At 35.3% G+C, this 14,140-nt stretch overlaps 2 protein-coding genes across 2 annotated transcripts in view; both read right to left on the reverse strand.

Annotated features, from left to right (window-relative positions):
• Window positions 1-2,014: 2,014 nt before the first annotated feature.
• On the reverse strand, window positions 2,015-8,767 carry LOC140755221 (uncharacterized). The gene is made up of 6 exons (XM_073090436.1): window positions 8,595-8,767; window positions 6,819-7,634; window positions 6,173-6,348; window positions 4,873-4,974; window positions 3,879-3,998; window positions 2,015-2,764 (listed from the first exon to the last, which is right to left on the reverse strand). The coding sequence occupies exons 1-6, from the start codon at window positions 8,622-8,624 to the stop codon at window positions 2,530-2,532; spliced, it is 1,479 nt and encodes a 492-aa protein (XP_072946537.1). The 5' UTR covers window positions 8,625-8,767; the 3' UTR covers window positions 2,015-2,529.
• Window positions 8,768-9,266: 499 nt separating this feature from the next.
• The window catches only part of LOC140755084 (protein Wnt-5b), a 67,088-nt gene continuing 62,214 nt past the window's right edge, over window positions 9,267-14,140 (reverse strand). Inside the window, exons 7-8 of the mRNA XM_073090280.1 lie at window positions 11,703-11,860; window positions 9,267-11,002 (exon numbers count right to left, since the gene is read on the reverse strand). Of these exons, the coding sequence (XP_072946381.1) occupies window positions 10,805-11,002; window positions 11,703-11,860 (356 nt within the window). The 3' untranslated portion in view covers window positions 9,267-10,804. The remainder of the gene's footprint in view (window positions 11,003-11,702; window positions 11,861-14,140) is intronic.

Genomic DNA, 14,140 nt, shown 5'->3' on the forward strand with positions numbered 1-14,140 from the left:
TCGATCGATCGATGCCATCGATCGACTAATAACGGATTAATCGACGCCGATCGTTCTGCCCACGCCCTCTCTTCTCTGACCACAAAAATGTTTCAATAATAATTGAACTATCGTCGAAGTTTTTCAAAACGATAAATAATTATCGATCGATCGACTGCTATCTGTCCCTGAATTAATCACAGGCACAGATCGGCTATCGGTTGATTGGTGTGCGGGCGCACCCTTTTGTATAATATTCGTACAGAAAAAAAATGAATGCAGTCATTTTGAGTTTTTATGACCAAAGTTATAAGATCATTTCGATTCTGATGTTATTTGAGATTATTAAATCTTTGAAATAGTTCAAAGAACATCTAAAAAAATACAGGTTAAAGGTTTAATCAAAAAACTGCAATAGGTTTTATTCACATTTGGGAGGTCTCGGCTTCAATTCGAGGCAGAAAAAAATTAAAACGAAAACATGTACTGGTTATTTATCATTGTGTTTTCTACTTCATAATAATGTATGAAGGAAGGATTATTATAACTATTATTAACTATTATAATTAGTTCACTATTAATTTGTAATATGGCAGTGTTTTGCAAATTACAAAAGCACAAAAAATTCGATATATTTTCAGATCATATCTGATTCTTCAGTTACAAATAATACAAAGGTATTATTATTTGAAGTTACAAAAATATGTATGCATACATTTAAAAAAATAACTTGTATCGATAAAAATTGTGATACAAAATAGCGGCATATTTATTTATCTCTCGATCATTCTTGTTTGCTTTTATAGTGTAAGAGTAGCAGACGAGCATGCAGTCCACCTGATGTTAAGTGGCTACTGCCGCCCATGACATGTGTAATCAACCCCAGATAGGATTAGATATTCCTACCTGAGGTCGGCCACAGATGCGCCGCTACCCCTGAGGACTAAGCTGGAACGCTTCGTATAGATATCTCTTTATTTCCACACATATTGTAATTATAAAATAAGCCAAAATTTTCAATCAAATTATTTATCGAAACAAGTCATACACAGTTCGCTATTTAGTATTTACACGTGTGAAATACTATCACGTTGGTCTCAATCTTTGGTCACAAAATATATTATTAAAAGGTAAGTGGGATAATGTGGGCATTTGGGTAAATCCGTCTGAATCAAATTGCAGACTAATTGGGTTAAAGTTGTTTTAAAATATTGATGTAGTATGAGTCCGCTCCTCAAGGTTATTAGCGACTGTCGTGCATGGATATTCATAATCAATCCAGGATAAGATTAGATTCCTATCTAAGCTCGGCCACAGATGGCCGCTACAACTGAGGACTAAGCTGGAACGCCTCGGAAAAGTATGTCTCCCTTACCACACCCTTCAAACCGGAACACAGCAGCGCTTAACACTGCTGTTATGACAGAAATAGGTGTGGCCCTGGTGCCTCTAGATTCGAACCACAAAGGATTCTACCACCTTCCATAGCTCAATTGCCATCGTTATACATATTCATAATTTTCTAGCCATATAATAAAAAAAATCTAATTAGTCTGCAATTTTAACATTGCATCGAAAAGTAAATATTAAAAAATGTAACATTCATAATTTCTAACCAAAATAAATCTAAGTAAATAAATTATTTTAAAGTACACTATGCAATTTATAAAATATGAGATCCGAACATTAAAAATAAAAATTTAGTTGCACCATTAAAGGAGGGATATGAAAATGGCAACTGTTTTTCATAGTATGGTATGTAAAAGCAATTAGACAGAAAAAATATTTACGTACAATATGCAAAAAAAGTGTAATTAATGTAACATTTTTGTTCAATAAATACTTTTGTACAATAAGATACATTTTAATGTATAGAAATGAAGTAATGTTTTTCATCATCATCATTATCAACTCATTATTGTCCCACTGCTGGGAACCGGTCTCCTCTCACAATGAGATGGATTAGGCCATAGTCCACCGCGCTGGACAAGTGCGAATTGGTAGACTTCACATACCTTTGAGATTTTTTTTTATAAATTTCTCAGGTATGCAGGTTTCCTCACGGTGTTTTCCTTCACCGTTTTAGCATGCGATAATTAATTTCTAATACGCACATAATTTTGAAAAAATCAGAGGTGCGTGCCTGGGATTTGAACCTCGGACCCGTCGACCGAGAGGCCGAGTTTCTTAACCACTAGGCTATCGCTGCTGCTGTTTTTAAAATTATGAAATTAAGAGGTTCAAATAATAATTTATACATTATACATTATTCTTAAGAACATATAAAATGTTAAACTGTTACTAATATTTTGAAATCCACTATTCTTAATAATGCTCTTCTGTCTACAATAATGTTGTAAAATCTATAAAATTTTGTACATTCTTAAGCTTCGAGGTATTTATATAAAATTCAATAGTTGTACTATTTTTACAAATAAAATATCATTAACCACACATTGTAAGGGATGAAATAACGTAAACGAGAAATCAGTCGCCATTTTCACACCTCCCTTTTAACGTGTTACTTATAAAAAAATTAGCAAAACATTTTTACAAAACCAACGGATGTTCTATCACTATTGGGTGTCTTAGAAATTCTTCCAGAGTGGGACCGTTCCTCCCTAAGGGGTCCTTGGGGAACATTATGAGGTCACCCACCCACGTGAACTGTAGCAATCTGTTCTCTATAACATACCTCCATCTAGGGTTTTCTTGTAATAAATCCCTATAGTTATCCCTTGAAACGATAACGCCGTCGAACTCTGCGGCGCATTGCACTATGTACCTGTAAATGAGTTGTTTTTATTTTATACAAGTAGAACGATCATGCAGTCCACCTGATGGTAAGTGGTTATTATTATTAGAAATGCGCCGAATAGTGGTTTCACCGAATAACCGAATAATATTCGGTTTAACCTTTACCGAACCGAATATTCGGCCGAATTATTCGGTTTACTTATTTATTTATTTATTAAAACTACTAAACGTATTATTTAAACGTACCATTTCTTTATTGTCAATTTGTCAGTTATGTGTTCATTAACACTTTAAAATGTTGATTTGAGATTTAAAAATAAATACTTATTTAAGGTTTAAAATAAATGTTGACTATACTAACTATAGATTCAGTAATAAATGTGTTGACTTAAGGTTTCAAAATAAATATTGATTTTAAGTTTAATTGCTTTATTTTATTAGCTATATTCAACACATTCTTCATAGGATTTGAGTTTGACTTATAATATAACATAAATTTTACATAAGAAGTTTTGTGTTGTAGCCCTGTACCATGTCGGACACACAAGAAAATAGAAATACTCAAACCGAATAATTCGGCCGAATAGAAATACCAAAAAAGATGCCGAATACGCCGAATACCGAATACGAAACGAATATTCGGCGCATCTCTAATTATTATTAATAGACAGTTCAAGATCTACAATCAATTTCATATAAAATGGTAAAAATGGGTTCTACCTAAAGCCAAGCATAGACCCATTACCAGTCTTGAGGCATAAGATCTCATAATTATGTAACTCAGCATTCATATCTTTCCATCGAAATGCAGAACTGCTTCACACTAGAACTAGGTGGTGGTATTTCGATCTTTGAAGACTTCATTTTCATTACGTTTTTTCATATTCCTCTCAGATAAATAATTTAATTTGACACCAATGCATAAATCATAATTCGGCCGCCATCTTGGAGAGTTGCCATATTGGATTTATAATATCGTTACGTCACAATACGCTAATCAGGCATTGTCATTTGATGACATACTAAATGTATATACAAAATTTCAGCTTTGATTTGAAAATACAAGATTTGACCCTCACATACCATACATATAAATACACAAGGTAAGTTACATGTAAAATTTTGTAAAAATGGTACATCACCTATCATCATACGAGGAGATCAGTTTGTCTTGGACCTTCCTCGATGGAGTGTAGACCACCAGACCTTGTCTCTCCAGGCTGTCCAGTAGCTTCCCATCAGTGCTTTTGCCTAATTGACACCTGGAAATATTAATTATGGAATAATTAACATTATTTACATGGATCATTGCTTCTGAAAATAATATAACATTTTCTACTTGTTGTATTAGCTGTATTTACTTATAGATAATTTATTTGATTACTCTTCTAGCCTCACACTAAGATTTTTTCCTGTCTTGGGTGCTATGGACACACCGAGATGAATATACAAACACCCAGCCCCAAAACAGGAATATAAATTTATCAGGTATCTGTGCGATTAGGGATTGAATCTTCATCACCGAGTGTATTTATCCTATTTATTTATTATCATATTATTATTGTAGTTCGACTCCGGCGGCACTATAGCCACACCTATTTCTACCTAATAACAGCAGTGTTAGGCGCTGCTGTGTTCCGGTTTGAAGGGTGTGGTAAGGGAGACAGACTTTTCCGAGGTGTTCCGGTTTAGTCCTCAGGGGTAGCGGCGCATCTGTAGCCGACCTCAGGTAGGAGATATCTAATCCTATCTGGGGTTGATTACAGATGTCCATGGGCGGCAGTAGCCACTTACCATCAGGTGGACTGCATGCTCGTCTTCTACTCCTATATTATTATAAAAAAAAATCTCTTAACTTCTAGCTAACTTATGGTTGAAACACGGCCTCTCAATCTAGAGGGTCAAATCTAGGTATGCACCTCAAATTTTTCAAAGTTATTTGCGTATTTTAATTTGCGTGCTTTAAAAAAAGTTATCTAAGGTGAATGAAGTCTACTGCCCAGCTGTGCGACAAAAATGTGTTGATGATGTACTTAGAGACGAGGAAATTATACTAGTGAGTTAAAAGAAGTAATAATATATTTACCTATATCGTCATATCATTATAATATCGTAATATCATTATATAGTATTTACCTAAACTGGGGAACAAATGCCTTCACTATGTGACCTCGGTGCACGAAGTATTCTATACAAATTTTCAAGCCCTTCACAGAGAATACTCTGCCCATACTGTGCCTGGAAAAGACAAAATTTTATACAATATAATAATAGGTTAGTATAATACTTCCGAGTAAAGTCAAGTTGTATTATTTTAATAAAAACAATGTGAGCCGTCACGGGACGCCTGGCAGCTGTGAAACATCGACATTATTTTGTAAAAGTAATATGCAGAAAAGAACATATTGTGATAGGAACTAAATATGTCATAATGATAAAATAAAATATTACGATTTTGCGCATGGCGACGCGTCGCCACACCGTACACAGTACTGCATATAGACTGTATATATATACCATCGTATAGCGTGGCGACGGCGCCACGGCATGCGTCGCCACACCAGAAATCAGTTTTACGTGCGGCTATAGATGTTTCACATCAATATGGAGGTAGCTAAGTAGCGAGGTAGCGAGAACATGCATGCAGTCCATCTGATGAGAAATGGTTACTTCTGCTCATGGACATCTTTAATCAACCCTAGTTGACATTATCACTTGAGTACGGCCACAAATGCATAGCTTTTTTAGCTTTTTTTTTTTATAATATAAGGGTAGCAGACGAGCATGCAGTCCACCTTATGGTAAGTGGCTACTGCCGCCCATGGACATCTGTAATCAACCCCAGATAGGATTAGATATTCCTACCTGAGGTCGGCCACAGATGCGCCGCTACCCCTGAGGACTAAGCTGGAACGCCTCGGAAAAGTCTGTGTTCCTTACCACACCCTTCAAACCGGAACACAGCAGCGCCTAACACTGCTGTTATTAGGTAGAAATAGGTGTTGCGGTGGTGCGGCCAGAGTCGAACCACAAAGGGTTCTACCACCTTCCTTACCTAAGCTTTTTTAGCTTAAGTTGAGAATGACATATTCTATATAATATAGGAGTTAGGAGTAGTAGAAGAGCATGTAGTCCATCTGTTGGAAGATGGCAACTGCCCCCAATGGAAATCTGTAATCCATCCTAGATAGGACTGTTCCAAGTTGAGATCAACCACAGATGCACCGCTACCCCTGAGGACTAAGCAGGGAATGCCTCGGAAAAGTATGTCTTCTTTACCACACCCTTAAAATTCGAACACAGCAGCACTAAACACTGCTGTTCTAGGCAGAATAGTGCCACTGGAGCGAACCACAGAGGGTTCTACCACCTTTAGAGCACATCTAGCATAAATGTAAATTATGCTTTATATTTACATTGTTTAAACAATACTCACTGCATAGCAACATTGCTGCCATCTATAACAATCATTCTTAGCCCACTCCGATTCCGGATATCCCTCTGTGGATTATATATGTTGCTACCTATACTATTCCTGGATGGCTTTTGCCCTAATATCACTTCTTTTATGTAAGTATCCTCTTCGGTTTCCGTTGCTCGGTTCTTTATACTCTGTGTAACGAAAAACATGCTTAATTGAATTAATCAAAAAATGTTTATGAAACATAGTCGAAATAAACTTAAAATTATATATGAAATAGTTTAAAAAATAGTGTAATTATTAAAGGTAACAGGTAACACTATTAAAGGTAACAAAACAGTATAATTATTAATTATAATTATTTACTTAAAAAGTGTTTTTTATAAAGATAAATATCATATCATATAAATAAATGTATGTTTCAATTTCTTTCTGGATATGAGTACACTATGAGTGAATTGTGGGGTTCTAAAAGAATTAAATAACTATATTTAGAAATTTTATATTGCAAAAATTTATAATTCTTAAAAGCTAATTTTGGTGAAAACTTTGACTAAAATATAACCATATAGGCAGTAACAAAGACTTTATTTTCCCTGAATATATTTAGGGTATCAGTAAGATAATTTAAGTATATATATAAACTATGCAACCTTCTCACCTTAAGACTTAAGTGACTAGAGCTATCCGTGTCATTGAAAATCTTCTTTGCAATCACTTCTAAAAGTTTCCCTCGTTCCGTTGAGCTTAGTTTAGCGATACCACCCATAAACTTTTCCATTTGTTTTCCGTTAATCTTACTCTTCTTATTTTGTAACACCGTTACTTGGGAGTCACCACTCATACTTGAGTTCTGTGAGACTTCCACAACATCACTCGTTTCAGTATTATTGACTAAGTCGATAACGGTATTCGCATTAGTCTCGTTAAACTGAGTTTTCAAAGTCTCTGAAGTTAAATCTATCGTTAGGTAGCTATCTCTGTTTATTATTTTCGTTGCATTATTTTCACTATTCAAATTTTGTGCTATATTATTATTGTTGACTGTATGTATACTAGCTTGAGAATTCTTTTGTGAATTTATTTTATTTTGAATCGGTGTTGAAGAGTGCATCGGACTTGAATTTATGTCACCTTTGGGTGTTAACGGATCTTTGCAAGGATTAATGACTAAATCATCATCATCATTAATGATGATTAGGCTCGGATTAGTTCGTGTTCTACTCTTAATGGGTGTTATCATCTGGTTTTCTTTCATTGTGGTATCGTTAAGCTCTATAACGGTGTTGTTGCCGGATTCCAATGACATACTGGCCTCATACTCAGTTTCGTTACGGAGTCTTTCGAACAGTTGTTGAATCTTCTTCTTGGATCTGTGTCGTTTCTTGTTCTGAAGTGATTTCAGTTTACGTACACTAACTCGACTGCTCCCTGACTTCTGACTAACGCTTGAAGTTGATTGTGAAGCAGAAATACGCTAGAAATTGTTTTTTTATGAAACAATATTTTAGAGGAATTTAGGGAGAGAAATGTGGTTGTGTGGTTAACAGTTCAATGCAGACAACACCTAATTCTGTATGTGGTGTTGAGCTGGTGTTGAGCACTGTTGTATTCTGGTATGTGTTATAACTTTAGAAGTACAACTACCACACCTAATTCTGCATTACAAGATGTCTGGCTGTGTTCTGGTTTTCAGTGTGATAGAGACACTTATATGAGGTGTTCCTACTTAGTTATGTATTTCTAATATATGTATATACTTTTTTTACATACAAGCAACAACTAAACATGTAGCCTGTCGCATTTTGGTAGCCTTCACTCGACCTCTAATGAGACATAGTCCTCCTTGAAGTCTATCATACATTACCAAGAAGTAAATTTACAACCTTTTTTTTTTTTTATAATATAAGAGTAGCAGACGAGCATGCAGTCCACCTGATGGTAAGTGGCTACTGCCGCCCATGGACATCTGTAATCAACCCCAGATAGGATTAAATATTCCTACCTGAGGTCGGCCACAGATGCGCCGCTACCCCTGAGGACTAAGCTGGAACGCCTCGGAAAAGTATGTCTCCCTTACCACACCCTTCAAACCGGAACACAGCAGCGCTTAACACTGCTGTTATTAGGTAGAAATAGGTGTGGCGGTGGTGCCGCCGGAGTCGAACCACAAAGGGTTCTACCACCTTTCTCAAACTGTAAAAGCATTTATTTGGCCTTCGTCTACGTGTTAATGGTTAAGATTTGACAATAACTATTTTCCTTGTCGAGTTTTGTTATTATTGGTATAAGGAATGCAGAGTACAGTAATAAACAGGTCTCAACGAAATAATCATTCCAACTTGAATGTTTACAAAAATAATTACCTATTCCATGATTTACGAATTGGTTAAAAAACGCTTCAAAACAAAAGGACACGCTTTCAAAATTTGCTTACCCGATTTCGACTTTTACTGTTCTTGCCCATAGTAAGATCGTAATTAATATAATCCAATATTATGAAAAAATATTAAATTGGCCCTTACAGTTGCCCTTTGTTATAAAGAAGTTAATTTTAAAAACCAACAAATAAATATTATAGAAAATGGTGGCCATTGACCACAGACAATTTATATATGTCAAGGTTAGGACAAAGTTGCCAATTTCATTTATTGTTTTCCACTAAGACACTTTCAAATCATTCATATAAACTATTATATTTTTATTCTCGGTATAATTATTCATAAATAAATCATGGCGGAAATTTTATTTTTGTATTTTATATTTTTTGTTCTTGCGTTGTATTAAACTAAAACTACCTAAAAACTTAAACTTTTTGTTCCTAGATGCCTGACATGCAGTTTCCTCTCCGAAATTATGGGTAATTTTACTTAGCTTACTACACTGATCGCTAAATGTCAATAGATTTATTAGTTCAAATTGGCAGTTGGCAAATTCAATATTTACCACAGATTACTTATAGATATTACCTATAGAGTATAAATAAATATTTGCAAAATAATATGGTGTGTGTTTTTTTTTATTTACCCAAGTTTCTTCAGACGGACGACATAATATTTTCATTAAACACGAGATGAAAATAAAACCACAATGTTGTTTAAATTTCTTGTATTTATTTTTCATTCGAAATAATCCTACTTTTAATATTTAAATTATAATTTAAACTTATGTACTTACATACTATCTCAAATCAATAATTTAGCTTAAAATGAATGTTACATTATTCTTCAAATATTAGGCAATTATTTACAACAAAACATATTCTAGCTTACTGAATTAGTCATATTAATTTAGATAATGTAAAATTACACTGACAAAATACCTAAGTCAACGTAAATAGGTTTTTTACATAGGTTTTATTCGGATTTTGATGCTTATGATAATATTTCAGTCACAGACTAAAAGAGGTATTTCAGTGCAAACTGCATAATGCACTGAATTAGTTATTGCTTAGACCAAAAGATACATAGGTTAAAATATTGTGTCTTAAAACAGTATTAAATGCGAAAAATCATAAACAGACAATAAAAAAACTTGTATGGAATATCATAACACTCGCGTATGGTTAGTAAAATGACAATATAACTAAGATGAGTAAGTTAAAACAATGTTTCAATACTCTCAATTAAAGCTGTATATTGTGAAGAATACCTAAATAAATTAACATTTAAATATTTACAACGTACATGTAATAATTTTGTGACGTAACATTTACAACTTAAGCTTATACTATAAAAAATCTTATGAAAAAGCTCACAAGTACTTTTCATTCGGTAATTTAAAAGCTTGGTATTAGCTGACAGAGATATGAAAAATTAAAAATACTGATCGTGACATTTATTCACAGTAATAATTTAAATAAACCGTAGTTTCATATATTCGAAATTATTTTATTACATATTAGCAGACTATATATTATTTTTATACCAGGATAAATTTTATGAGCATAATAATTACGTAATAACGAGTCAAGAAATTCTGAAACCACGAAATATTCTTATAGTATGTACAGAAGATAGACTTGGTTGTACATTATCTTGTCCTAATTATAGGCATACATTCTTAAGATGAATAATACTGGTATGCATGTCATACCACTTAAAACTATAACCCTCCGATTACTTCGTCGTAACTGGGTGAAATGAAACAGCAAAACGAGCACATAGTCACACATTAAGGGTCCATTGCCGCCCATGGATATTTGCAAATAACTCCCATACAATAAGAGTCACAAAGTCGAACATAAATGCGTTGTATCCCTGAGGAATAGATTAGTAAAGATACTTCGCCGCCTTGAAATTGAATGAAGCCACAAAAGGCTTAGTTTAGTAAGTTCTTTTTTTGAATTCCTGACAAATAAAATCATTTTTAGAGAAAATTTACCAATAAATAACTAGTACTGCGTAATTTAAGTAATAATAAATAATTATTTCAAATATTTGAGGGACATTTTAGCACAGAGACGTGGCAAAACTTTTTTACGCAACTATTTCATTTCTCCAAACTGGGTACTTTTTCTTGTTAGGAGTGAGTAATCTTTACTAATCTATGCCCTGAGGAAAAAAGGAACATAACTTATACTTGACAGAAATAGCGACAGTGGCGCCACCCCAGTCGAACTAAACTCTCCAACCCCAAACTACTTAACTATTTACAAGTATACACTTCAACAGTTTTAACACAAGTGTTGCACTCAACACGACAGCACCAGTGGAACTTGCAACCACAGCGCTCTTTCACAGTTATCTTCTTAGTGTTGTAGCCTCGACCACAGCACATGAGCGCGCAGCCGTCCATACCCACTGACGTTCTGTTGCATTCGCGACCCGTCGTGCCTAGGGAACCCTGGAAGAGATATAAATGATAGTAAACAAGTTGTTACAGTATAAGGGTTATAAACATGATATCTTTATCGAGAGGTAAAAGTTCTCACAGGAGTGTGAAGTCTACCAGCCTGTACTTAGAACCTTCTCAGTGTGAGTTGACGACAATATAATACATACTAACGCTGTTTGTCCACTGCAACCGTCACTGAGCCGATACCGATAATTGATGTCGGCGCCGAAGTAGCGTACATACATTTGCTATAGCAGCTTGTCCACCGAACGTCCGTCACCCAAGCACTGTCATCCCGGCCGCCGATATTTCGAGTAGATCGGCGTGATCGGCACCGAGTTTTTCTCGGGGCGATGTGCCGTTGGAACTTGTCCATACACTTGTCGTTACACGCCGATATCGATCGAATAAAGTAAACCACCGATATCGGTCGCGGTGGACAAACTACGGCGATAATGCGCCGTCGCGACATATTAAAATCGGCCCGAAATAAATCTCGTTCACAGTATCGGCTCGGTGACGGTGCAGTGGACAAACAGCCTAAAGGCGGAAGAAACTTTTGTGGCCATGTTCTCTATATAGAGGCTTGTAAATATAAATTGAAAAAAAATTAAACTTCTATAGCGTATTTCAGAAAACACGTGACACGATCTTTTTTTGAATTGATTGAAATCGCTACGATCTTGAAGTATAAAAATCTGAAAAGTACCAGGGATTCATTCCTGATGCAGTAGTTGGGCGATTCCTCTAAGTACACGAGGTCCTGCGCGGTGGGCAGGCTGTAGTGGGGGTTACTGAGTCTGAGCTTCCCCCGTCTCGACACCTTCACTTCTGTGGCACCCTCGTACTTATCCCTGAGGTAGTCGCCTGGAATATGGTATAGAATGATTAGATATCTCAGCGACTTTAAAACTTTTTGGAGTGGAGACCAGAGCATTTCCTCTTCTCTTAAAAAATATTTCAAGAAGAGAAGTTTCAGGTCGGTCTAGAATCAGTTCTAGGTTCAAGGTCGAGCTTCCATTGAATTTATTTGTGCCTCTAAATACACGCTATATCTTATATATAAAATTCTCGTGTCACAATGTTAGTTACCGTACTCCTCCGAAACGGTTTTACTGATTTTTACCAAATTTTGTATGCATATTCAGTAGGTCTGGGAATCGGCTACTATCTGTTTTTCATACCCCTAAGCGATAAGGGTGGTTCACCCTTAACATTATTTTAATTATATGGCAACACAACGTTTGTCGGGTGAGCTATATTATATTATACTGTAAATAATTCACCCAAGATTTAGATAAATCCAATTTAAATATTACATACTTATATTATGTGTAATCAGCAGAATTTTGTAAGTATACTTATTTTATTTAAGAAGGGTTATCTACTTTTTCCTACTAAGAAACGCGACCTCTTGATCGAGGGGTTCAAAGTTCAAATCCCAGGCACGCACCTCTAACTTTTCAAAGTTATGTGCGTATTAGAAGTTAATTATCACTTGCTAAAAGGAAAAGGAAAAGGAAAAGGAAAACATCGTGAGGAAACCTGTATAACTGAGAATTTTCAAATTTATAGGTATCTGAAGTCTACCAATTCGCACTTGGCCAGCGCGGTGGCCTATGGCCTAATCCTTCTCATTGTGAGAGGAGACCCGTGACCAGCAGTGGGACAGTAATGGGTTGGTGATGTGATCTACTTTTTCGAGATTTATCAAAAGTGGATCTAACAAAGTAATTATATTCATTGGTTAATTAGTAGCACATTAATTCCCTCATAAGACTGCACTCCCCTCATAAGATCACAAAAAACACATTAAAATATGTAATTTATGCAGCTATGCCTCAATTTTAAAATATTTTAAGCCATAATTATTATACATATTTAATTTCATACGCTCATAACTCCAATTAAAACGATGTTACAACTATTAAGTTACAATAACATTTGAATAATTATTATTCGTATCATGCCTACGTAATGAACACTGTAATAGAGCCATTTTATATAAATAAATTTCATTTAATTATAGCCGTGGAACCATAATTAGCATGTTTTGACTATAAATAATTGAGCGCGGCTAAATCTCAGAGTAATGATTAGTATAGAGTGCGCATATGCCGCCAACACTTTGGTATGAATCGTAGACAGATGTTCTACAGTTGTAAATTAATTACAATAATGTGTCATAGCACATTTGTCCCCAAATATAATATTATATATGGTATAAAATAATTAAATCATCCTACTCACTCCATTTTTTTACATAATATAGGAGTAGCAGACGAGCATGCAGTCCTGATGGTAAGTGGCTACTGCAGCCCATGGACATCTGTAATCAACCCCAGATAGGATATTCCTACCTGAAGTCGGCTACAGATGCGTTGTTTCCCATGAGGACTAAGCTGGAACGCCTCGGTAAAGTGCCTCTCTTTCCCTTACCACACCCTTCAAACCAGAACACAGCAGCACTTAACACTGCTGTTATGAGGCAGAAATAGGTGTGGCGGTGGTGCCGCCGGAATCGAACCACAAAGGGTTCTACCACCTTCCATTAGAATTCGAATTGTGAATACCGCGCAGGTGATGATGGTTCTAACCTGTGCTTACTATTCGTACTCGAGTCAGCTCGCTCTATATTTTATTATTACTCAGGGCTGAATGCTCGTGTTTCTTCGTTGTCTGTGGGCGGTTGATTTACGCGCCCACCCGCAAGATGGCGGCTCTGGTAGTGAAGGTAATAATTACCGTTACGAGGTGTCATTTAAAGCTATGATTTTGTTTCGTGACTGATTGTTTTAGGGTATAAAGATAATTATCAATTTGTTACAGGAACCGCATTTTATTTTTTATTAGTAGAATTAAGTTTGTAGAGTTAATAAATACCTACAATAATAATTGTTACGGAATAACCTTAATAGGGTTCCGTTTTTATCGACGCAATTCCGAATTCGAATCCTTTTATTATTATAATTAACAAAAAAAATACGTGTGGCACTCGGAGACTGCCGCGGTAAAGCTATTGCATAGCATTTTTTATGCTATGAAAACGCTCAGAAGGAATTCCAGAAATACAATATATTCTTCCATAATCATCAACATTTACATTAATACATCTTTATCCACTATTTTATCATATCTCCATTATAT

The sequence above is a fragment of the Epargyreus clarus genome, unplaced genomic scaffold, assembly GCF_041222505.1.
Source record: "Epargyreus clarus isolate Ecla_fem2 unplaced genomic scaffold, WU_Ecla_fem_2.2 ptg000032l, whole genome shotgun sequence".
Classification (NCBI taxonomy): domain Eukaryota; kingdom Metazoa; phylum Arthropoda; class Insecta; order Lepidoptera; family Hesperiidae; genus Epargyreus; species Epargyreus clarus.

What these genes read in the sequence shown, in the direction of transcription:
- LOC140755221 (XM_073090436.1), bottom strand. Translation starts at nt 8,624, where the DNA reads ATGGGCAAGAACAGTAAAAGTCGAAATCGG. An exon ending in CTAGTCACTTAAGTCTTAAG is followed by an intron (nt 6,349 to 6,818) that starts GTGAGAAGGTTG and finishes TTCGTTACACAG; the next exon opens with AGTATAAAGAACCGAGCAAC. An exon ending in GGCAGCAATGTTGCTATGCA is followed by an intron (nt 4,975 to 6,172) that starts GTGAGTATTGTT and finishes TGTCTTTTCCAG; the next exon opens with GCACAGTATGGGCAGAGTAT.